The sequence below is a fragment of the Sorex araneus genome, chromosome 5 (assembly GCF_027595985.1).
Source record: "Sorex araneus isolate mSorAra2 chromosome 5, mSorAra2.pri, whole genome shotgun sequence".
Taxonomy (NCBI): domain Eukaryota; kingdom Metazoa; phylum Chordata; class Mammalia; order Eulipotyphla; family Soricidae; genus Sorex; species Sorex araneus.
This window is the reverse complement of record NC_073306.1, coordinates 96376789-96401120: the sequence shown is the minus strand read 5'-3', so window position 1 is coordinate 96401120 and position 24332 is coordinate 96376789. Positions and strand designations below refer to the sequence as shown.

The following is a 24332-nucleotide window of genomic DNA, read 5'->3' as shown; positions in this document are numbered from 1 at the left end:
TTTATGTTTTGGTTTGGCTGGGGGGGCCATACCCAGTGGTGCTCAAGACTGCCTTCTGGTTTTGTGCTCAGAGATCACTCTTGGTAGTGTGATAAATGGTCCCGACTGGGGGACCACATGTGGTATCAGGGATTGAACCCAGGTTGGCCTTGTGAGAGTCAAGCACTCTACCTACTGTACTATCGTTCCAGCCCCACTTTTATAGTTTCAATGTACATACTGTTATTGCAATCTTACTGTATTGCATCTTCACCATCACCAAGTGCTGAGAACTCCACCATAGTCCTAAATTCCATCTAGTCTGTACTTTCCTTCCCCTCTATCCCCAACTGCTTGGTAATCTCAGTTCTGCAAGCAACAGTAAAGGGTCTGTCCATCATTCAACATCATCTATTCCCTTGTTTTGCTTCTTTTTACACCATAGAGGAGTTAGATCATTGGTATTTCTTCTCCCTCAGACTTATTTCAGTCGACATTCCATTCCTTTTTGTTTTGTTTTGATCATAACATGGTGTGGGATTTTGTCAAATTCTTTTTCTGCATCAATTAAGATGATCATGTGATTCTTGTCCTTTGATCTATTAATGTAGTGTCTTACACAGATTTTCAGATATTATACCATTCTTGCATTCCTGAAATAAATCCCCCTTGGCAATGATGTATAATCCTTTTAATATGCTGCTATATTCAGTGCACTAGGGGTTTGTTGAAGATTTTGGCTTCTTATTCATAACAAACATTAGACTGTTTTCCACTTTATGATGCCTTTAATTTAAGGAGAACAGTCTCAAAATGTTATTAATGATCCCTCGTTTTTAAAAAGCATTTGAGAAAGTCTGGTATTAATTCTTCTTTACACGGTTTGCAGAATTCAACAAGTAGGCAATTCTATCAATCCTTGACATTCCTTGCATGAAGATTACATTACTGATTCATTTTCTTCCTATGTTATCTATAGATGAGTTCAGATTTTCTTTATTCTTCAGTTAGTCTTGGTAGTTTATGTGTTTCAAAGAGTAATTTTTTTGCATTATTTTGGGGTCATATCCTGGCAGGGCTTACTCCTGGTTATGTATTCAGGGATCACTGCTGGCGATGCTTGGGAGAGCATATACGGTTCCTGGATCAAACTGGGCCCAGCCACATGCAAGGCAAGTGCCTTAACCCCTATCCCGTCTCTCTGGTGTATGTTCTAAGGAATCAGTCTCATCTAAGCGCATCTATTGTTATGCACCTAACATGACCTTATGAATATTTTAATTCCTGTAAATTCAATAGTAATGCCTCAAGTTTCAATCCTGATTTTAGTAAACTGAGACTTGTCTTCCAGTTTTTGTTTTCTTTTTTTTTCCCTTATTTTTCAGAGAATGTAACTGGGGGCAGAGCAGAGAAAGAAAGGGAGGACCCTGCATGTGGAAAGATGTTTCCTAAGGTGGATGATACCACTCCCTCCCTGGAATAATCCTAGGGATGGCTGTCTTTAGGCACCACTCGGGAGTGATTTGTTCTCTTAAAGAAGGGAGATTTCCTGGGGCTGGATCGATAGCACAGTGGGTAGGGCGTTTGCCTTGTACGCGGCCAACCCGGGTTCGATTCTCAGCATCCCATATGGTTCCCTGAGCTCTGCCAGGAGTAATTCCCGAGTGCAGAGCCAGAAGTTAACCCCTGTGCATCACCGGGTGTGACCCAAAAAGCAAAAAAAAAAAAAAAAGGTAGATTTGCAGGGCCTGGAAAAGTTTGTTCAGAGGATAAGTATGACCGCTTTGCTGCTTTGCATGTAGGATGTAGGCCTGGGCTTGATCCTCACCACTGCATGGCCATGGCTCACTGAGAACTGCTGGGAGCAACATTCAAGCAACACACTGGGAGTGGTTTTTGTAGGCTCTGAAGCCCAAATTTGGTCCTGGAATGGTGAAAAAGTTTGTTTGTAAGCAGATGGCACTAGCTTGCTGTGATTTCCTCCACCTTCATGATCTATATGGAGTGACCACAGGCACAGTACTAGTTGCCAATGTCACTCTAGCACTCTAGCACCAAATATCCGGATCGTGTTGTAGGTATAGCTACAAAAGTCAACACTCAGATGCTGAAGTTCTTTACCCACAGAAAGGATTTCTCAAGCACTTGCCCATGGGAGACAATTTCCCCTGGAGACTTTATCTGAGAAACAAAGTACCAGAAATGGGACTTGGCAAAGATATAATCAGATGCAAGAGATTCATAGAGTTGCTATGTGGCTTAAAAGAATGGGCAGGGGGCTGGAATGACAGCACAGCGGGTAGGGCATTTGCCTTGCACTCGGCCGACCCGGGTTCGATTCCCAGCATCCCACATGGTCCCCTGAGCACCGCCAGGAGTAATTCCTGAGTGCAAAGCCAAGAGTAACCCTTGTGCATCTCTGGGTGTGACTCAAAAAGCAAAAAAAAAAAAAAAAAGAATGGGCAGGAAAAGCACCCCATCCATTTCATACTTTTTGCAGTGTACCTTGGAGGTTGGTCTTCATGATTCACCATCACCTCAAAAGTCATCTCTCTTTGTTCAATTGTCAGTCAAACTTAAAGTGTCAATTTTATTGATCTATTAAAAAAATTCTTTAGGAGCCGAAGCAACAGTACAGTGGATAGGGGGCTTGCCTCCCTTGCGGCCAGTCCAGATTCAAACTCCAGCATCCAAGATGGTCCCCAGAACACCGCCAGGAGTGCTTTCTGAGTGTAGAGCCAGAAGTAACCCCTGAGTATGGCCCCCAAACTAAACTAAATTAAAAATCCTTTGGTTTCACTGACTTCTCTTAAAATTTTTCCTTCTTAAATTTTTCTAGTCTCTATTTTTTTTATATATCATTCATATCTTTATACTTCCTTGTGCTTAGTGTTTTTAGTTGGCCCTTCATTTTCTAGGTTTTTAGGACATAAAGTTCGGTTATTAACTTGAGGCCTTTTTTAGGAAAACTTAAATGTTTTCCTCTGAAGATGCTTTTTTTTTTTTTTTGCTGATTCATAAATTCGGGTATAGTGTGATTTTATTTTCTCTTATCTAAATGTATTTTCTTTTTTTCCTTTTGCTTTTTGGGTCACACCTGGCGATGCACAGGGGTTACTCCTGGCTCTGCACTCAGGAACCACCCCTGGCCGTGCTCAGGGGACCATATGGGATGCTGGGATTTGAACCCGGGTCGGCCGAATGCAAGGCAAACGCGCTACCCGCTGTGCTATCTCTCCAGCCCTAAGTGTATTTTCTAATTTTTTCCTGTAACTTCTTTGATTAACAGGTTGAATCTACTGTTAGATTTTTACATATTTTGCTATTAAGAAATTTCCCATTTCCCCATTACTTATTTCTAATTTCATTCCACAGTGGCCAGAATGGATATATGATCTCAACACTTCCAACAATATCAAGAATTGCTTGCAGCTCCCTCTGCTAAGATGTGACCCCGGGGGCCGCACGCATGTGCGGCCCCTCTGCAGCTGCACAAGTGTAAATCCAGACCCAGCTGAACCAAATTCAACATGGGCAGCTACTTGCAGAATGTCTCCAGCCTGAGAACCAAGCCGCGACCCCATGCCCGCCCAGGAGGGGAAAGGTATTTCTCTCTCGCCTGTCCCTTCCCGGGGATGAAGGGCGTGGGGACGCCATATTATGACGACCACAGATGGGATTATATGACAAAAACTGCAGCAAAAGGACTTGAGGGTGCTCTTGGGAAGGTGGGAGGCACCGGCCCCTCCCTCCGCTAAGATGTGACCCCGGGGGCTGCACGCATGTGCGGCCCCTCTGCAGCTGCACGAGCGTGAATCCAGACCCAGCTGAACCAAATTCAACATGGGCAGCTACTTGCAGAATGTCTCCAGCCTGAGAACCAAGCCAAGACCCCATGCCCGCCCAGGAGGGGAAAGGTATTTCTCTCTCTCGCCTGTCCCTTCCCGGGGATGAAGGGCAAGGGGATCGCCATATTATGAGACCACAGATGGGATTTACGAGCTTGCAATGATCCAATATCCAGAAGAAATCTCCCTGGACTTAGTTGTTAAAGTACAGAAATCCAAAACTGCGAGGCCGCTACCGCGCGACCTCATTTCCCTTCACAAGAGGTCTGACTCGAGTGGGGTGCTCCTAACAATAATGGTGAGGATTGTGTTGAAATATTGAATGTAACCAAAGTAAATAGAAAGTAAAGTCAAATTTATCAGTTATAAGGGGGGGGTGCAGGAGTGGGCGGGATGGGAGGCGTACTGTGTTTTTTGTTTTTTGCTTTTTTCGGTGGTGGGATATGGGCACTGGTGAAGGGATGGTTGTTTCAGCATTGTATGACTAAGACTTAAGCCTGAAAGCATTGTAATTTTCCACATGGTGATTCAATAAAATAAATTAAAAAAAAGAATTGCTTGCAGATTAATATGTATGGTTTATCTACAAGAATGTCCCATGTATACTGAAGAAGGTATATTCTGCTATTGTTGGATAAGGAGGCATATAGATGTCTGTGAAGTCTATTTTGTTTATTGTGTTATTTAAATCTTCTATTTCCTTATTGTGTTATTTAAATCTTCTATTTCCTTTTGTCTTATTCTATCCGTTAGTGAAAATAGGGTACTTAAAGTCTCCACTTACTACTGTTGAATTCTTTTCTCCCTTCAATTCTGTCCACTTTTGCTTTATATATTTTGGGTCTGCATTATTAGATAGCTATAAGCATATAATTGTTAGTCTTCTTAGTGAATCAAACCACTTTTATCATTATTCAATATCATTGTCTTATAAAAATTGTTTCAGAGCTGGGGATGGGGCTCACATAGCAAGGCATGTGCCCCATTTCTGGGACTCGAACCCCAGGCACCACATGGCCCCTGTGCTCTACCTGCAACAGCCCTGCCCGCAGGGCGTGACCCCACAACAATAACATAAGAACAAAATATGTTCTTATAAGTCTATTTTGTCTAATAATGGTATAGCTACTACATTTCTCCTGCATGAAATTTTATTTTCCTGCTTGTCTTTCCTGTTTGTGTCTTTGTATATAGGATTGGTCTCATAAGCAAAGAAACAGTACAGCCTGAGCTGACTTGGCTTCCCACATAGTCCCCTAAGCCAACCAGAGGAAGACCTGGGCACCATCAGGTATGGGCCCCCCAAATAAACAATTAATAAGATGGGTCTCTTGTTGTTTGAATAAATATAACTGAACTATATGAGTTTCTTTTTCAGGAGGGCACACTCAGCAATGTTCAGGGTCCACACCTAATAGTATAAGATTCAAACATCGTTGCAGGCAATGCAAGCACCTTAACCTCTGTACTGTCTTCTGTAGCCCCTTGAACTATGTTTTGATCCATTCTACAATTAAAGCGTTTTAATGGAAGGGTTTAGTCTACTTGTATTTATTACTGTAAAGGATGATTTGTTCCCACCATTTTACACATTTTCTATGTCTAGATCTCTGCTGTCTTCATTTCCTGCACACTGTCTTCTTTTCTTTTACATATTTTCTAGTATACAATTTTTATTTCCTTCTCTTTATCTTTTTAACATATTTCTTTAGTTAATTCTAAATGGTTAACAATTACATTTAACATCCTAATTTATAATGATCCAGTTTAAATTAAGTTAGATTCAATCACATACAAGGCTTTGCTCTTAGATAGCTTCTTATCCCCCACCCCTATGTTCATCGATTTGTTCAAGTGGGCACCAGTAATGTCTCTCATTGAGAGACATTGTTACTGCTTTTGGCATATCCAATACGCACGGGTAGCTTGCCAGGCTCTGCCGTGCGGGCTCCAAACTCTCAGTATCTTGCCGGGCTCTCCGAGAGAGGAGGAGGAATCGAACACGGGTTGGCCGCGTGAAAGGCGAATGCCCAACCGCTGTGCTATATCACTCCAGCCCCACCCCTATGTTAGGATCACAAATTCTATCTTTATACATTGTTTGCCAATCAACAGTTTTATAATTATTGTTTAAATCCTTAAGTCATATTAAAAATCACTGTCTCACTGTATCACTGTCTTCCCGTTCATTGATTTGCTTGAGCGGGCACCAGTAATGTCTCCATTGTGAGACTTGTTGTGACTGTTTTTGGCATATCAAATATGCCACAAGTAGCTTGCCAGGCTGTCATGTGGGCAGGATACTCTAGGTAGTTTGCCAGACTCTCCGAGAGGGACAGAGGAATTGAACCCAGGTTGGCCATGTGCAAGGCAAACGCCCTACCTACTGTGCTATCACTCCAGCCTGTCCTGCTATTCAGAAAGCTATGAAAGAAACCCAATTATAAATGCTCAAAAAAGTATTTATAATGCTAAATAAATCATTCATAATAGAACACAAAAAACTTTAAAAGTGAAAACTAGAGGGGCCGGAGTGATAGCACAGCGGGTAGGGCGTTTGCCTTGCACGCGGCCAACCTGGGTTCAATCCCCAGCATCCCATATGGTCCCCCAAACACTGCCAGGAGTAATTCCTGAGTGCAGAGCCAGGAATAACCCCTGAGCACTGCTGGGTGTGACCCAAAGAGAAAAAAAAAAGTAAAAACTAGAACTACAAACCAAAACAAAAGTTATGTATTAACGTTTGTATTTACTGTTTATCGCTGCCAGCTTTTTTACTGCTTTGTCAATATTGACAAAGGTCTGGGATTCTTTGATTTCAGGTAGACATATTATCAATGAACTATTTGTTTTCCTTTATGATTAAATGTCTGGGAATATCTTAATTTCTCCTTCCCTTTCAATGGGTAGGCTTTTCAGTCACTGTCACTGTCACTGTCATCCCATTGCTCATCGAGTTGTTCAAGCGGGCACCAGTAAAGTCTCTCATTGTGAGACTTATAGTTACTGTTTTTGGCATATCAAATACGCCACGGGTAGCCTTGCCTGCATGGCAGGCTTTTCAGTACAGAAAATTATTACCTGACCTTTTTTCTTTAGAACTTTGAATTTGCCATTCCTGTAATTTCTAGCTCTTGTGGTTTCTAATAAGAAATTAGTTATCAGGGGCTGGAGTGATAGCACAGCGGGTAGAGCGTTTGCCTTGCAAGCGGCCGACCCGGGTTCAAATCCCAGCATCCCATATGATCCCCTGTGCACCGCCAGGAGTAATTCCTGAGTGCAGAGCCAGGAGTAACCCCTGTGCATCGCCAGGTATGACCCAAAAACAAAAAAAAAAAAAAGAAAAAAAAGAAATTAGTTATCAATCTAGACCTTTTACATGTAATGAGTTGCTACTTATTGATTTCAGGAATCTATCCTGCATTTAATTTTTGAAACTTTGGTTATAATGTGTCTCTCGGGACATAATAATGGAATAGCAAATGGCCAAATACAGAATCTTAAGAGCCAGTCTATAAAACTGAGCTTACAGGGGGATCTAGGAGCTGATGGGAGAGGACCATGGGATAATAGTGTAGAAGCAGGCTTACTAGGAGAGTTGGTGTTGGGACATTATATGCATGAAACCTTATCATAAATAATATTACAAACCATGGTAGCACTGTTGTCCTGTTTTTCATTGATTTGCTCAAGTGGGCATCAGTAACGTCTCTATTGTGAGACTTATTATTGTTTTTGGCATATCGAATACACCACTTGCCAGGCTCTGCCGTGCAGGCAGAATACTCTCGGTAGCTTGCCAGGTTCTCCGAGAGGGGTGGAGGAAATAAACCATGATATCTCAAAGAAATTTTTAAATAATAATAACGTGCCTCATTTGGATATATCCTTATTGGTATTTATAGAGCATCTTAAATATGCAGAGTCACATCTTTCATCAAATTTGGAATCTTTTCAATCATTATTTCTCCAAATATTCTTTATATACTCTTCTTTCTTCTTTTCCTTCTGGAACTTGATTGTATACAGATTGGCTTGCCTATAAAATCTAACAGGTCTCTCAAGCTATATTCTTTTAATTTGTTTTTTTATTTTGCCTCTTACACTAGATAATCTCGATTGACTTAAATCAAATTTACTGATTTTTTTTCCTTCTCTGTGCTCAAACCTGCTGCTGAGCCCCTGTAGGAAATTTTTAATTTCAAATGCATTTTTCAACTCTACAACTTCTATTACATTCTAATGATACATCATTTTTATGACTTCCCTTACTACTTTGAGCATTTTTCAGAAGTGGGGTTGGTCCTCCTCTGTTGGTACTCAGGGGCTATTCCTGGCTCAGTCCTCAGGAGTAATCTCTGAAGGTCCTTGGAGGACCACATGTCGTGCTGCCACATGCCAGACTGAACACAAGGCGAACTGCTTTGCATGTGGAAACCATTCAATCCATATGGTCTCCTGAGCACAGATGGAAACAATTCCTGAACACAGAGCTGAGAAGAGTCCCTGGGCACCAACTACTAGGAATGGCCCAAAAACAACAACAAATTATTTTCCCTATCATTAACAGTGCTTTAAGTCATGGGACCGCCAATAAAATTTCAAGAATTTTTAAAAACTTGGGTGGAGGGCATATCAGTGTTGCTCAGGTGCTATTCCTAATTCTGATTCAGAATGACCTTGGGCCTGTGCTTAGGGGACCTTACGTGGTGCTGAGGATTCAAACAGGGTCTGCAGGATGCGAGGCAAGCATTTCAACCCCTCTACTACTTCTCTGTCACCCAAAAAATTTTTGATAGAAATGAGAGCTAGTTTTAAGTTCCTTTTTCATGCTCTAATCCTATTAGCAACTAAAGTTGTTAGAACTGAATGTTTTAATGAATAATTCAAAATTTAAAAATTAAAAGTCAAATAATTATTTTAGTACTCTTTAACTATCAGTAAGATCATCACTGTCCATTTAAAAAAGTATTTCTAGAATAATTTCTAGAATAATTACAAAAGTATTAGTAAGTCTTTACAATTTCAAAAGCAAAATACAGAAGTCAGTCAACACTGCAAATTTTGTCTCTAGTAAGCAAAAAAGATAAAAGGAACTGCTAATGACTCCAAGTGTCTTAGGAACAGACAAAAGGAAATACGATATCCTTTGTCTGGGTTTCCTTCCAGAGAAACTTATTTTCCATATTTTTAAAACTTACTCATTGTTTAATTCTAAAGCTTGATAGGCTGCTTTGATTCGAGCTGGAGGATTTCTTTCCCTCCATGCCTTCTGCATAACTGTAGGAAAAATATTTCAAAAAGTGGATGACATAGTAAACTTAATCTTATGCAAAATATGTGAAGAATGAGAAGAGAGAAAATAGTTATATAACATTTCTTCAAACACAGGTCAAGAAATTTGGGAACTAGCTTACTTTCATCTTATGAGAAATTTACATTAAATTTGAAAGATTCACATATAATAAAAACATTTTTTTCTGATTTACTTTAATAACAACATATAAGGTACTTACTCAAACTAACTAATGATTATTATAAAAAAAACATTTCTATATTTAAATGAATAGTAAAATTGAGTTTGAGAGACACTCAATAACAATATTAAAATATAAAATATCATAACTATCATTTTTAAAAGGATTTATAGAATTTCTACAAATACAGAAAACACTTATGAACAAGTATTTTTATAATCGATGATTCAATCCAGAAAGAATGATTTTATTCTATTGTGCAAATAGAATAAAAGGAAATAATATATGGTGCTGGAATGCTATGTGTGTGAAACCCTATCAAACAGTATTGTAAACCAAGGTGCCAAAAATAAAAAATTATATTTTAAAAAATATTTACAAAAAATAACAATACAATTATGGCAAACATTAGACTCAACAAAATTCTAAATGAAAATATCTCTGAAATAGTAGTGAGAGTTTTACTACTATTTATTGTACCAAAAGGAAAACTTCACAATAAGTGGTTTCTTAGAAGTTAAACAATCATGGGGCCAAAAAGATAGTAAAGTGGGGGCTGGAGCAATAGCACAGCAGGTAGGGTGTTTGCCTTGCACGCAGCTGACCTGGATTCAATCCCATATGGTCCCCCAAGCACTGCCAGAAGTAATTCCTGAGTGCATGAGCCAGGAGTAATCCCTGTGTATCACTGGGTGTGACCCAAAAAGAAAAAACACAGAAAAAAAAGATAGTAGAGTAGGAAAGGCTGCTTTGGACGCAGCCAACCTGGGTTTGATCATCAGCATCATATATGATCCTCCAAGACCTGCCAGGAATGCTCCCTGAGCACAGAGCCAGGTGTAAACACAGAGGAGAGATCTGGAAGACAGCTCAAGTAACAAAATGGCTAGTTTATAAAGATCCTGGGTTTAATCCCCAGCACCACATAACCTTCCCCATGCACTAATAGTTGCAGTCCTGGTCGAAACCAAACTATCAGTCCACCATAGCATTGCCAGGAGCAGCCCTTGTGAAAAAGAAATTCAATAAATAACGAGATTTTGGAGATAGCTTAGAGGGCTAGTGCACTTGTTAGAAAACATGCTTTGATCACTGGCATCAATCACATGGTCCCCAGGAGTAGATCCTGAGTACCACTGGGTATAGCCCCCCAAAAATAAACAAAAAATTAACAAAGTAGATTTATAAAACTATTCAGCGTATTTCAAGTTTTACAGGATAAATAAGAGAATCTGTGAATGTTGCTTTTGGAACAAAACCAACATCTGTCCAGAAAGAATAATGTGAAAAATGTTTGAGTTTTCCTTTGGAAACAAAATATTAGTCTTGGCTTAGAAAAGGAGACAATATATTTCATTTGTGCAACAAAAATGTATTTCTTATATCAAACATGTCACCAACTACTTGACAACTAACGCTTCCTGAACTTGACAAATTGACGCAAGTCTACACACACTATCTTGCTAGGAACTAAGTAAATAGCATTTTACTTAAACATTAAAATATTATACAAAAATACAATATTAGACATGCCCTTTTTCTTGATGGGGCTTCTCTTCTATTACATGATATTAAGTCATATTTTATCAATGCTTAGAACTATTATGTATTTCCATATACTAAGCACATATCATTAAATTCTCTTTCGATGAACAACTGTTACAACCCAATTTTTTTCTAATACTGTGATAATCATCTTTCAATACCTATCTTTGTATATTTAACCTTTCCTTTTTAGACACATTTTATTTTATTTTATTTTTATTTTATTTTATTTTATTTTATGTAAAATTCTGGCCCACAGCTAAACTACTTTTAGTATGGGCAGCTCCTTGCAGAATGTCTCCAGACTGAGAACTAAGCCGCAGCCCCATGCCTGCCCAGGAGGGTAAAGGTATTTCTCTCTCTTGCTTTTTTCCTTGCCGGTGGTGAAGGGCATGGCGACCGCCATATTATGAGGACCACAGATGAGAGTTACAAGCTTGCAATAATCCAATATCTGGAAGAAATTTCCCTGGACGTAGTTGCTAAAATACAGAAATCCAAAACAGCGCGGCCGCAATAGCGCCATGCGACCTCATATCTCTTCACAACAGGTCTGACTCTAGTGGGGAACTCCGAACAATAATAGTGAGGTTTTTGTTGAAATATTGAATGTAAACAAAGTAAAGAGAAAGTAAAGTGAAATTTATCAGTTGGGGGGGACGAGGGGGGCAGGATGGGAGGTATACTGGGTTTTTGGTGGTTTTTTTTTTTTTTTTGGTGGTGGAATATGGGCACTGGTGAAGGGATGTGAAGGGATGGTTGTTTCAGCATTGTATAACTGAGACTTAAACCTGAAAGCATTGTAATTTTCCACATGGTGATTCAATAAATAAAAAAAAATTTTAAGTAAATAAATAAAAGTCTGGCCCAGATGATCCACTTTAAAGACATTTATGATATATATTCCCAAACTCCTCTTAAGAGTGCACCAATTTACATTCTTTTAGGCAGTGTAGAGAGTGACTCCATATGTCCTTATCTACACTGAGTAAGTGGTCTCAATCTTTACTAGTTTACTGAAAAAGTTAAAATGTTGGTAGTTTACTTAAAAAATCATGTCAATTTGCATTTATTAAGGTCACCTAATCTGTATCCTGCAGATATGTATTTCTAAAAAAGATATCCACAAACTAAAAAAGGTACTCGAACACCATAGCCTGGAGTGTAACCCCTGATGAACACTAACAGAATGTACATTCAGCATCACAACTAAAGAGAGGGCACAGGAACCGGAGCAATAGGATAGCGGGTAGAGGGGACTTGCCTTGCATGCGGCTGACCAGGGTTCAGTCCCAGCATCCCATATGGTCCTCCAAGCCTGCCACGCATGGTCCCTAAGCACAGAGCCAAGAATACACTCTGAACACCACTGGGTCTGGCCCCCCAAAACAAAGGAGAGGTGCAGCACCTGATAAACATTGTGTGCAAGTAGCACCACGAAAAGGAGTGTGGCCCTTAGCAACTCTGTGTGTGACCCCAAGTATACCATAGCTAAACGTGCGAGTACCAGAGCCAGGAATGCATAGGATACCCAATCATAGTCAAAACAAAAAAAGGAAAGGGAATGGGAGTGGGAAGCAAAAATAAAACTCTGTATGCTTAAAATATAACAAAAGCATTTAGCAAATCAATTAAAAATTTTCTGAGTTAAGTAACAGTTATATGCCAGCAAGCAGAAAAAGAGATGAGCATTTTGGTGTCATAATATAAACATCTACAAAGACCAAGCAGAAAACATAAATGAGTGAAATAAAAAACTATGAATGTCTAAAAAAGAGAGTCACGGCTTAGGTTTATTTTATATGATTTTATTGACTTCTGCTTTTGTCTTTTTGAGACCTCACCTGGGGATACTCAATGGCAGCTCCAGGCTCCGTGCTCCTAAGTTACTCCCAGTGCTCAGGAGGCGATGCAGTGCCAAGGATCAAACCTCAGCCTCTTGCTTGCAAATCTTGCTTAGCCCATTACCCAGCTCTCTGCCCACAGTGCAGGTTTAACTGATTATTCTCCAACAGAAATGTAACTTTCGAAAACATTAAATCTGGATTTCAATGTTAAACCTCCTGATTTTTAAAGGTTAAAAAAATACCATAAGGACAAATTATTATTATTATTATTTTTGCTTTTTGGGTCACACCTGGCGATGCACAGGGCTCACTCCTGGCTCATGCACTCAGGAATCACCCCTGGCGGTGCTCAGGGGACCATATGGGATGCTGGGATTCGAACCCGGGTCGGCTGCGTGCAAGGCAAACGCCCTACCCGCTGTGCTATCGCTCCAGCCCCAAGACAAATTATTTTTTAATGATAATACTATGGCTGACTCTAAGAATGGTTATTCCATCCCTTAGATAAACAAATAAGATGAAAGCAAAATCTACTAATTAGTAATTATAAATGATAATTAATGAAATTTGCCACATCACACAGATACATATACTTTGTCCAATTTAATATAAAACTACAAATACATATTATTACCTCTGTGTGATCATGGTTCCTGAACTCAGGGATTCACATCTATGAGGCATGTGCTCTACCACTGAGCCATAGCCCAGGTCTCACAAATTCTTCCATTATGTGAGTGACCAAAAAAGACCATGTGAAACCAATGATTCATTTCTTTTTTTTTTTAAGTTACCTTGGTTTACAATACTCTCAATGATAGGATTTCTTGCAAACATTCCAACTCTACTCCCCCACAGTGTCCGTTTCCCTCACCACTGTCTCAGGGTGCCCCTTTAATACCCTAGATCTCCACACTGGTAAATTCAGTTCTACAGAGCAGCTCAGATTCTGCTGCTATTTCTGAATTACCATTCACAGATAATATCTGTCCTGAATTTATTGTTTTTAGTTGGGGTTGGTTATATGTACCACTACAAGTACATGAAACTTTGCTAAAATCAAAATAGGATGCATGTTTCAATAGATTTTATGTTCTCAATTTTATATTCTTTATCACCCAATATCCTCCCCCTTGATTCTCCAAAGAAATATTTCCTTCATTTTTATTTACAAAATAAAAACTTACTTTCCACCCATCTTGAATTTTTTTCAAAGTGCACTACCTTACAATGTAAAAATCTTCAGGTTTCAAAGAGACAATTCAAAGTTTGGGTTGGGCTGGGACTGGAGCGATAGCACAGCGGATAGGGCATTTGCCTTGCACACGGCTGACCCAGGTTCAATTCCCAGCATCCCATATGGTCCCCTGAGCACCACAAGGAGTAATTCCTGAATGCAGAGCCAGAAGAAACCCCTGAGCATCGCCAGGTGTGACCCAAAAAAACAACAAAAACAAAACAAACAAACAAAAACAAAGTTTGGGTTGGGGGCAACCATTTATATTGGGGGGAAGACTAACTTTAATCAAGTATTCATTTATTTATATCAATCAAGTATTTATTATTTTAGTTTCATGTCCTTTACTTATTGTTTATAACAGAGTTTGACACTAGAAATAAAGTACTCTGGGCTGATACTCTGATACTCTAAATTCAAGTATATTATAGAGCGAAGATGGAGTGATAACCAGTCTTAGTACCACCCTACTCCTCTTCCTATTACTCACAATAAGAAATTGCGCATTAGTAAGAGATAACAAAGAAAGAAGAGTCTTATTCTGGTCAAATGATAAACTACAGCCAAAGTTCCCATACTGATCTTTCTTTCTTACAATCTGAATTCCGAAGAGATGCTTATCATAGGGGTAAATGCTAGAATGTTTATTTGAATTGAAAAATGTCAGGGGCTAGAGAGCTATAGAAGGTAGGGTGCTTGCCTTGCATGCAGATGACCCCAATTCAATCCCCAGCATCCCATACTGTCCCCTAAGCACCACGAAGAGTAAATCCTGAGTGCAGAGACAGGAGTAACACCTGAGCATCAAAGGGTGTGCACCTGCCCCCTCCTGCCCTCTGCCAAAAAAAAAAAATCAGATTTCTCTGTCAGAAAGTTTAAATTAGTTGATAAGGATTGACAATGAGGACTCCCCCAGACAATTAAGTTATACAGAGGAAATTTTCAAAGTTAAACGGACCAAATATGTAGCACAAAGCATTTAACAGAAACATAGGCTGGAGAGGGGCCAGAAGGACAGTGCAGCAGATAGGGTGCTTGCCTTGCACTTGGCAGACCTACAATCCACCACAGGCATAGATATGGTCCTCTGAGCACCATAAGAAGCAATTCTGGAGCACAGAGTCAGAGCAATCCTGAGCCTCAATGGGTGTAACTCAATCAAGCAAACAATCAAAACAAATATGGGCTGGACAGACAGTGCTGTGGTAGGATGCTTGCACTGCATGCTGTTGACCAGGATTCCTCAAGCCCTACAAGCTTCCATATGGTCCCTGGAGTCCCACTAGGAGTGCTCCCTGAGCACAGAGTCAGGAGTAAGCCCTCAGCACCACTGGTTGTGTCTCCAAAATAAAGTGAAATAAAGCATATTGAATGAAATTCAGTGTAACACAGAAGGTATAAGAAGTAGCTTGTAAAGAATATCAAAAATTAAAGATAAAAATGACAGTAATAATGGGGCTGGAGCAGGTAGGGCGTTTGCCTTGCATGCAGCCAACCGAGTGGGATGCCCGATTCCCAGCATCCCATATGGTCCTTACTCAGGAAATACATGAGTAATTCCTGAGTGCAGAGCCAGGAGTAACCCTTGTGCATCACCAGGTATGAACCAAAAAAAAAAGACAAGAAAAAAAATGACAGTAATGACTCAAATGGAAAAAAATAAGATTTAGGAAAACTGAAAATCTTGTAAAATATCAGGCTCTGTAAGGATAAATTTAAGAGTAATAGGCATACCAGAAGCTAAAGACAGAGTAAAGGAAGAGAGTATATTGAAGAAATGATAGCTGAAAACTTCCCAAACTGAAGGAAAGCACTAACCATGAATGTTCCCCAATGTTTTGTATTGATTTCTCAATGCAAAATTACCTATTTCTCTACCCATAAGCCATTATTTCTCTACATATCATGCCCCAGATCTTACCTTCTGTTAACACTTTTCTTTTTAATGTACTATTATGGCAATTTCCTAGAGCAAAATTTGGTGCACTTTTCTCTACATAAGCAGTAGCTATATTTGATCTGAAAGACTTAAGTAAAAAAGAAGCAATTTATCCCTGAGAGATAGAAAACCAACTAAGGTGCTCGCCTTGTATGCAGCCACGCCCTGTTCAAACCCTAGGAACACATATGGTCCCTGGGAACAGCCAGAGTTAGTCCTCAGCACACAGGAGCAACCCCAGTACCACTGGGTGTGGCCCAGAAACAAAACCCAAAAAATAAGAAAGAAGCAGTTTGGTATTTTTATAAACTACTTTAAATCCTTTCTAAAAAGGAAAAGAAGTTTAATGATATAGTTTACACGCATAGTTTCAGTTTAATATTGTTTTTTCCCTAATGATGCAAGCAATTCTAGCCAACTGACTCTATAATAACTCGAATGAACTTTTAAAATAATTTTCAGGACCACTGTTTATCCTATGAAAAGATAAAATGCATACCTGTATCTGAAGGGCGTAAAAAATCCGTGTCACAGGTAAAAAAGGTTTGATGGTCCTGAGCTGACAAATTCATGTCATAGTATGTAAGTGGCTCTTTACCAGTCACCCAAGTATATCTATCAAAACATAATAATACATGTAAATTGAACATGAGAGAGAATATGTCTGCTACAACAGATATCACTTAAAATTCAGGGATCAGAACAGTAGTATGGTGAGTAGGGTATTTACCATCCATGCAACTGACCTGGGTTCAATCCCCAGTACCCCATATGATCCCCTAGGCACCACACCAGGAGTGATCCCTGAGCACAGAGCCAGGAATAAGCACTGAGCATCAATGGGTGTGGCCAAGAACCAAAAAATTAAGTTAAGTTAAAATAAAGCCAGAGAAAAAGAAAAGAGGGTAAGGAGCTTCACTGCATAAAACTAATTCACGTTCAATCCTCAGGGCATGACATATAGTGCCCTGAGCACCACAACTGATCCCTGAGCACCACTGGTATGGTCTAAAAAAAAATTCTAAAAGTGCAAAAATAAGACAAAAAAGATTTGTAAGTGGGGGACCAGAGATAACATAGCAGGTATTATCTCTTGCACACACTTGTCTTGCACACAGCCAGCTGGGGTTTGACTCCGACACCCTAGGGGGTCCCCTAGGCCCATCTGAAGTGACCTCTGAGGAGCAGCGCTGAGCACAGCCCAGTGTGACTCCACCCTACCCCAACACACACACACACACACACACACTATACAAATAAACACAGAAGAGGATACAGGTAAAACTTCAATAAATACTAAGGTGTTAGTAAAGGGCTTTCAAAGAGTATAAGAAAAAAAAAGTTTTTCTGGGTTTTACTAAATACAAAATTTAAGCCTCATATCCCCCTAAACCCCACAGTAATTAACAGAAAGTTGACAAACTGAATTTATAAAAATGCATTATTTCATTAGTAATCAATATATAACAAATTAAAATAATGCTTTTCAGTTTTTACCCCTCAAACTAGTGAAGATCTGTCATTATGGGTGAAGCAGGACATGTACCCACACAAATTCCTACGTAAATGTAAAGTGGGAGCTCTGAGTGTAAGGGATGAAGCTCTGAGCTGGATTCTCAAAAGCACAAGGCCCCCTTGTCCCTCCAAGACAAATGGTACTGCATTTCATGGCCCAAGCACCCACCCAACAGGCCTGGTACTTTAGAAGCAAGTACTGCTGGGAGTGCTGCCAGCTGCCCAAGAACTAATCCGACTCCTAAAATGTAAACTTGCATTTATATCTTCTCTTTCCAGAAATCAATTAGGTAGAATCCATCAAGAATATAAATATTCAGGGGCTAGAATGTTTATATAGTGATAATAAACTAAGTCTCTTGCCTTACATGTGGCCAAACTAGGTTCATTCCATAACACCCTATATGATCCTCCAACCCTACTAGGAGTGATCCCTAAATGCAGGGCAAGGTGTAAGCCCTGAGCACCATCATGTGTGTACCAAGAACAAAGGGGAAAAAAAGAATATAAATATTCACATCTAGTTAGGGATAGGTATATGGCATTCTATTTGACATTCACACAACTTTTTATTTGCTGTTTTTTTATTTTTGGGTTTTTGTTTGAGGGTTTTTTTGGGGGAAGGGGATGCCATACCTAGAAGTGCTCAAGACTGACTCCTGGCTCTGCTCAGGGAACACTCCTAGAGAACTCAGGGGACCATATGGGATGCCGGGGATTGTACCCAGGCTGGTTGGCAGTGGGGGCAGGGGTCACACCCAGTCATTCAGGGACCACAAGGTGCAGGAATCAAACCTGGGTCTCCTGTATGCTAGCATGCACTCCTGGAGTCATCTCTCTGGCCTGTCAGAACCTTCTAAATAACACATGTGAAATTCAAGAATCTGCTTCTTGACAAATCCCTATATATAAGATACTGTTCACAAAAATCATAGGATACGAAAATCTTTCACTTCCCAGGATGCAACTATTCTACACTATCAAGTCCTTAGACACAGGGATTATTTCCTGATCATTCTTATAATCCCCTCATTCTTCTTAGTATTGTTAACTGTGGACACATAATCTCTCCAATTCAATTAAATGACATGCCCCAAACTAGATATAGCACAGTCCTCAAAATAAAAGTACTTTTTGCCATAAGTTTCAAAAGATGTTTAATCATTTAAAGTATAACAGGAAGAGAAATGGTTATAATAATGTAGACAGGAAATGGCAAAATGTAACATAATATTCCCTACCATAATGAAGTTCATATTCATGGTTCTTCTATGAGTGCACAATAAATTTAGGAAATTAGGCACATATGCATAGGAATATGGTCACACTTAAAATATTTTTAATAATCATAAACTTTTTTGCTTTGGGGCTACATCCAGTGATGCTTATGGGCTTACTTCTGGCTCTGCACTCAGGAGTCATTCCTGGCAATGCTAAAGGGTCCTTATGAACTGCCAGGGATGAAATCTGGGTCAGCTGCATGCAAGACAAGCAAGCACCTTACATGCTGTACTATCAGTCCAAATAATCATAACTTTTTTGAAAGGCTTTTTTGTCAATAATCAGGAGCTAAATATATACACATCATATATCACAAACATATATAATTTTAAACAATATCTCACTTATAAAATTATTTAAGATACTGTTCACAAAAAATGGGTTATTCATTTTATCTTAAAATATATATGTTGTGTGTGTATGTGTGTTTATTTCCAACAATGTATAAAAAAGCAAATGTTCTTGGGGCCTATGTACAAGGTCCTGGATTTGATTCATGGCCCCCCCAAACAAAAAAACAAATATTTTCATAACACTTCTACTCTAAATCCAATATTATAACTAAACTGAAAGTAAAACGTAATACCTCCTATATTCTGCTCCTCTGAAAAGATTTAAAGGGTTTCTCCATACTTTGCATTCTAAAAGACAAAAGGAGAAAGAAGATAAAACAGTACAGTACTAAAAAAAAATAGTTTAATACAGTTAAATCTTAATTTAACCAATGTTTATTGTATACTCACTGTAAGCACAGTGCAAGCCACAAATGACTATCACTGTCACTGTCATCCCGTTGCTCATCAATTTGCTCGAGCAGGCACCAGCAACACCTCCATTCTGAACTATTGTTACTGTTTTTGGCATTATTGAACACACCACGGGTAGAGATCAATAAGGCCTACATTACCCCTAAATCTAATCATCTCCTATTTTGATCTCCTATTTTGATCTCCAAAGTTCAGAATTCAATTACAACACTTAACATATTATAGTGTAATTATCTGTTGGGTTTTCAGTTCCTTTCCTTACACTATAAATTCTTAAAACTTTTGTTCCTAAAAAAAAAAAAATTTTGTTCCTTTTGTATTCCTGGAGCAGCATTCCTAGTAACATTTGACCCTAACTTATTTAACTGAATTCAATGTAGGGTCAGGGAGGCTCACAGGGCTGGAGCTCAGGCTTTGTATGCAGAAGGCCAGGGCTCAATCCCAACTTTGTACAATCCCTACATACATGTGGGACTATCCAATCCCTGAGCACCACACTGCAGGGCAATGGAAGTAGCCCCAAAGAGCCACCAGGTGGGGCACCAAAACCAAAATACAAAATGGAATAAATAACTGAGTAACATAAGAACTAGTTATATAAATGACCTCGATTGTGTACTGAAAGCTACAGTAGAGCTATGTCTGATTTCAAAAGAAAAAAAGGGGGGGGATTAATTTTGATGCAGGGAATTCAGAGAAAGCTTTTGAAAGAAGGAAACAATGAGTTGCTGAAATACACGAGCTAGCACTCCAAGCCCCTATTCCCCCCTGAAGACTGATCCCGCTTGCTTGTCTGTTTCTTTGCTTTTCTTTTTCCACTCTGGAGAAGCCCTGTTCTCTCTGGAAACTGTGCTTCTCCCTCATTTTTTTTTTCTTTTTGGGTCACACCCGGAGATACTCAGGGGTTACTCCTGGCTCTGCACTCAGCAATTACTCCTGGCGGTGCTCAGGGAATCATATGGGATCCTGGTAATCGAACCTGGGTCGGCCATGTGCAAGGCAAATGCCCTGCACGCTATGCTATTACTCTAGCCCTTCATTTTTTTTTCTTTATGGATCACACCCGGCAATGCACAGGGGTTACTCCAGGCTCTGCACTCAGGAATCACCCCTGGCAGTACTCAGAGGACCATATGGAATGCTGGAAATTGAACCCGGGTTGGCCGCGTGCAAGGCAAACGCCCTACCAGCTGTACTATTGCTCCAGCCCATCCTCATATTTTCTTTTTTTGTTTGTTTTTGCTTTTTGGGTCACACCCGGCAATGCACAGGGGTCATTCCTGGCTCATGCACTCAGGAATTACCCCTGGTGGTGCTCAGGGGACCATATGGGATGCTGGGATTCGAACCCGGGTTGGCTGCGTGCAAGGCAAACGCCCTACCCGCTGTGCTATCACTCCAGCCCCCCTCCTCATATTTTCTTTAAATAAGTTACAATAAAAACATTTTCTTGCTTCACCAAAAAAAGAGAAAAAAAGAATGAGCAAAATGCTGCCAGATAAAGAACATTCTTCTAAGCACCTAAGCAGAGGAAGTATAAAAGTATATAGTGTATGGGGCTGGAGCGACAGCACAGCGGGTAGGGCATTTGCCTTGCATGCAGCCAACCCAGGTTTGAATCCCAGTATCCTATATGGTCCCCCAAAACCACCAGGAGCAATTCCTGAATGTACAGGCAGGAATAACCCTGAGCATTGCTGGGTTTGACCCCCCAAAAAGCAAAAAAAAGTATAGTCAAGCTGGAGTACAGTATACAGAAATGGAAGCCAGAGCTATAAATGGGTTAATACACTTAGGGAAATAATATGCTTTGTAAAGAAGTTAAATATCATTTGGAGGGTCTGGAGCAATAGCACAGTGGGTAGGGCGCTGGCCTTGCACGCAGCCAACCCGGGTTCAATTCTCAGCATCCCATATCGCCCCCTGGGCACCATCAGGAGTAATTCCTGAGTGCAAAGTCAGGAGTAACCCCTGTGCATCACCAGGTGTGACCCAAAAAAAAGTCAAAAAAAAAGTCATTTGGAGCCAATCAGAAGTCATCAAAGGTTTATAAGTAGAAAAATTAGTATCAAACCTTTTAGATCAGCAGTTTACAAAGCACAGTACATGGAACACCTTTTTTCATAATAACACCTTTCATAACAACACCTTTTTTCATAATAATGCAGAAGTGCTGTTTGTCTTTTAACTTGTGTTGCCTTGGACTCAAACCTAACAGTGAAGTTTACTTCTGTGCCTCATGCACTTGCTGGCCTAATCCTACTCTCAATCTTGCAAAGCTGAGTAGACGATGTGAAATCAATGGTGCAAAAAACCACTAGCACCTTAGTATGAGCCCGGATAATAAACCAAATAGTACTAGTTACAGGATTCTTCATCTCCACCCAAAAAAAAAGAAGTGTTAACCCAGTATGGTGGTTATTTCCACTCTAAGCAATTGCTTTGTGAATTGAACTAACCATATTTCCTCCACAAAATACCACTTCTTTTTGTTTTGTGTTCTTGTTTTGGGGTCACACCTCACAGAGCTTGAGGGTCTCTCAAACCTTATTGCTGAGAGTGGTGGGGAGGAGTCACCCCCAGTGGTGCTCATGGGATTACCTGATGCTGTCACTCAAACCTAGGTCTCCAGCAATAGAAAGCATTTGCTCCAGCCTTTGAACTATCTCCCTGACCCTGGAATATATTTACATTTACTGAGGATAAGTTGTATAATTATTCAGAAAAGCACCTGCCAAGCATTTGTTCAAAGATTAATAAAGGGGGTCTCAAAACTTCAGAAAAAAGACTATTTACTGTCTCTGATTAAATTTGTGCTTTCAGGTAAATATTAGAAATTTTTTGGCAGTGTAGGAGATCACCCCAGATCTTTACATACACAAGGTAATGTCCTACTGATGTGCTATATGGTAGGCCCATAAAATACCATACTTTTGAAAAACCTGTTTGTGCTACCTTGAAATGGAAACTTCGGGGCTGGAGAGATAGTACAGAGGGTAGGGCACTTGCCTACCCAATAGACCTGGGTTCGGTTCCGAGCATCCCATACACCGCCAGGAGTAATTCTTGACTGCAGAGCCAGGAGTAAGCCCTAAGCATGGCCATGTGTGGCCCCAAACCAAAACAAACCAAAAAAACAAAAGAGGGCTGGAGCAATAGTACAGTGGGGAGGGCATCTGCCTTGCACGAAGCCAACAGGGGTTCAATCCCCAGCATCTCAGATGGTCCCCCAAAGTATCATCAGTAATTCCTAAGTGCAGAAGTGCAGAGCCAGGAGCAGTCTTTGAGCATCACTGGGTGTGACCCCCCCCAAAAAAAATCCTAATACTTAAAATGCTTTCCTGTGAATAAGTATGAGTTTTATGGGACAGTAGCAATAATACCAGAGTAGGTGCAGTAGGTGTCTGCCTTGCATGCAGCTGGCCTGGGTTCAATTCCCAGCACCCTATACAATCCACCAAGCTCTCTGAGGAGTGATCTCTGAGAAGATCCAGGAGTAAGTCGTGCAAACCCAGGTTCAACCCCTGGTACTACATACAGTCCCCAGAGCACAGCCAAGAATGATCTCTGAAGACAGAGCCAGAAGTAACCCCTGAGCACAGTCAAGTGTGAACCCTGCACCCCCACAACCAAAATAAACCAACATATAATGCAGTAGTAAATGTGAAAATGAACTGTCTTGTGTGTGTGTGTGTGTGTGTGTGTGTGTGTGTGTGTGTGTGTGGTGTCGGTTATCAGATTCAGGGTATCACACGTATCACTGTACTGCTGTCATCCTGTTGCTCATCAATTTGCTCGAGCAGGAACCAGTTGTTGAGACTGCTTTTGGCATATCAAATACGCCACAGGTAGCTTGCCAGTCTTTGCTGTGCGGGCAGGATACTCTCGGTAGCTTGCCAGGCTCTCCGAGAGGGACAGAGGAATCGAACCCAGGTCAGCCTCATGCACAGCAAAAGCCCTACCCACTGTGCTATTGCTCCAGCCCACACAAGCACAAATCCAATAGCTACAAAACAAAAACAAAAACATTCTTTTTTTTCTTCTTTTTTACTTTTTGGGTCACACCCAGTGATGCTCAGAGGATACTCCTGGCCCTGCACTCAGGAATTACTTCTGGCGGTGCTCGAGGGACCATATGGGATGCTGGGAATTGAACCCGGGTCAGCCTCATGCAAGGCAAACACCCTACCCTGTGCTATTGCTCCAGCCCCAAACATTCTTTTTTTGGGGGGAGGGGTCACACCCAGTCATGCTTCTGGCTCTGCACTTAGGAAATACTCCTGGTGGTGCTTGGGAGACCATATGGGATGCCAGGGATAGAACTTGGGTCAGCCATTTGCAAGGCAAACACCCTACATGCTGTACTACCACCCTAGCCCAACAAAAACTTCCTTTTTTTTGCTTTTTGGGTGACACCTGGCGATGCACAGGGGTTACTCCTGGCTTTGCACTCAGGAATTACTCCTGGCAGTGCTCAGGGGACCATATGGGATGCTGGGAATCGAAGCCGGGTCGGCAGCGTGCAAGACAAACGCCCTACCCGCTATGCTATCACTCCAGCCCAAACATTCTTAGCTATCTATATCTCCTGATATTCTGAAGCTGGTAGAGCAAATGGCAAGAAATAACATTCTTTATTCTACTCTTCAGTCATAAATGTTTATCACATAATGGTTTCTGAGAGGCCCAAACAATTTTAAAAAGTTTTTTTATTAATTTTTTTGGGGGGTCACACCCAGTACTGCTGAGAGCTTACTTCTAGCTTTGCACTCAAGAATCACTCCTGGCTTGGGGCTGGGGCAATGTATACTGGATATACAATATGGATATACAATATCCCAATGTATATTCCACAATGTAATCTTTCTATGTCTGTCTCTCTCTTTCTGACTCATTT

At 40.4% G+C, this 24332-nt stretch overlaps 1 protein-coding gene across 2 annotated transcripts in view; it reads right to left on the bottom strand.

The window, feature by feature from the left end:
- The window catches only part of ST7L (suppression of tumorigenicity 7 like), a 124161-nt gene that overhangs the window by 75683 nt on the left and 24146 nt on the right, over window positions 1–24332 (bottom strand). Inside the window, exons 4-6 of one of the 2 annotated variants that reach the window (XM_004616267.2) lie at window positions 19255–19309; window positions 16372–16487; window positions 9029–9107 (exon numbers count right to left, since the gene is read on the bottom strand). In XM_004616267.2, coding sequence (XP_004616324.2) covers window positions 9029–9107; window positions 16372–16487; window positions 19255–19309 — 250 coding nt within the window. The remainder of the gene's footprint in view (window positions 1–9028; window positions 9108–16371; window positions 16488–19254; window positions 19310–24332) is intronic. The other variant, XM_055138209.1, reaches the window with a different exon arrangement.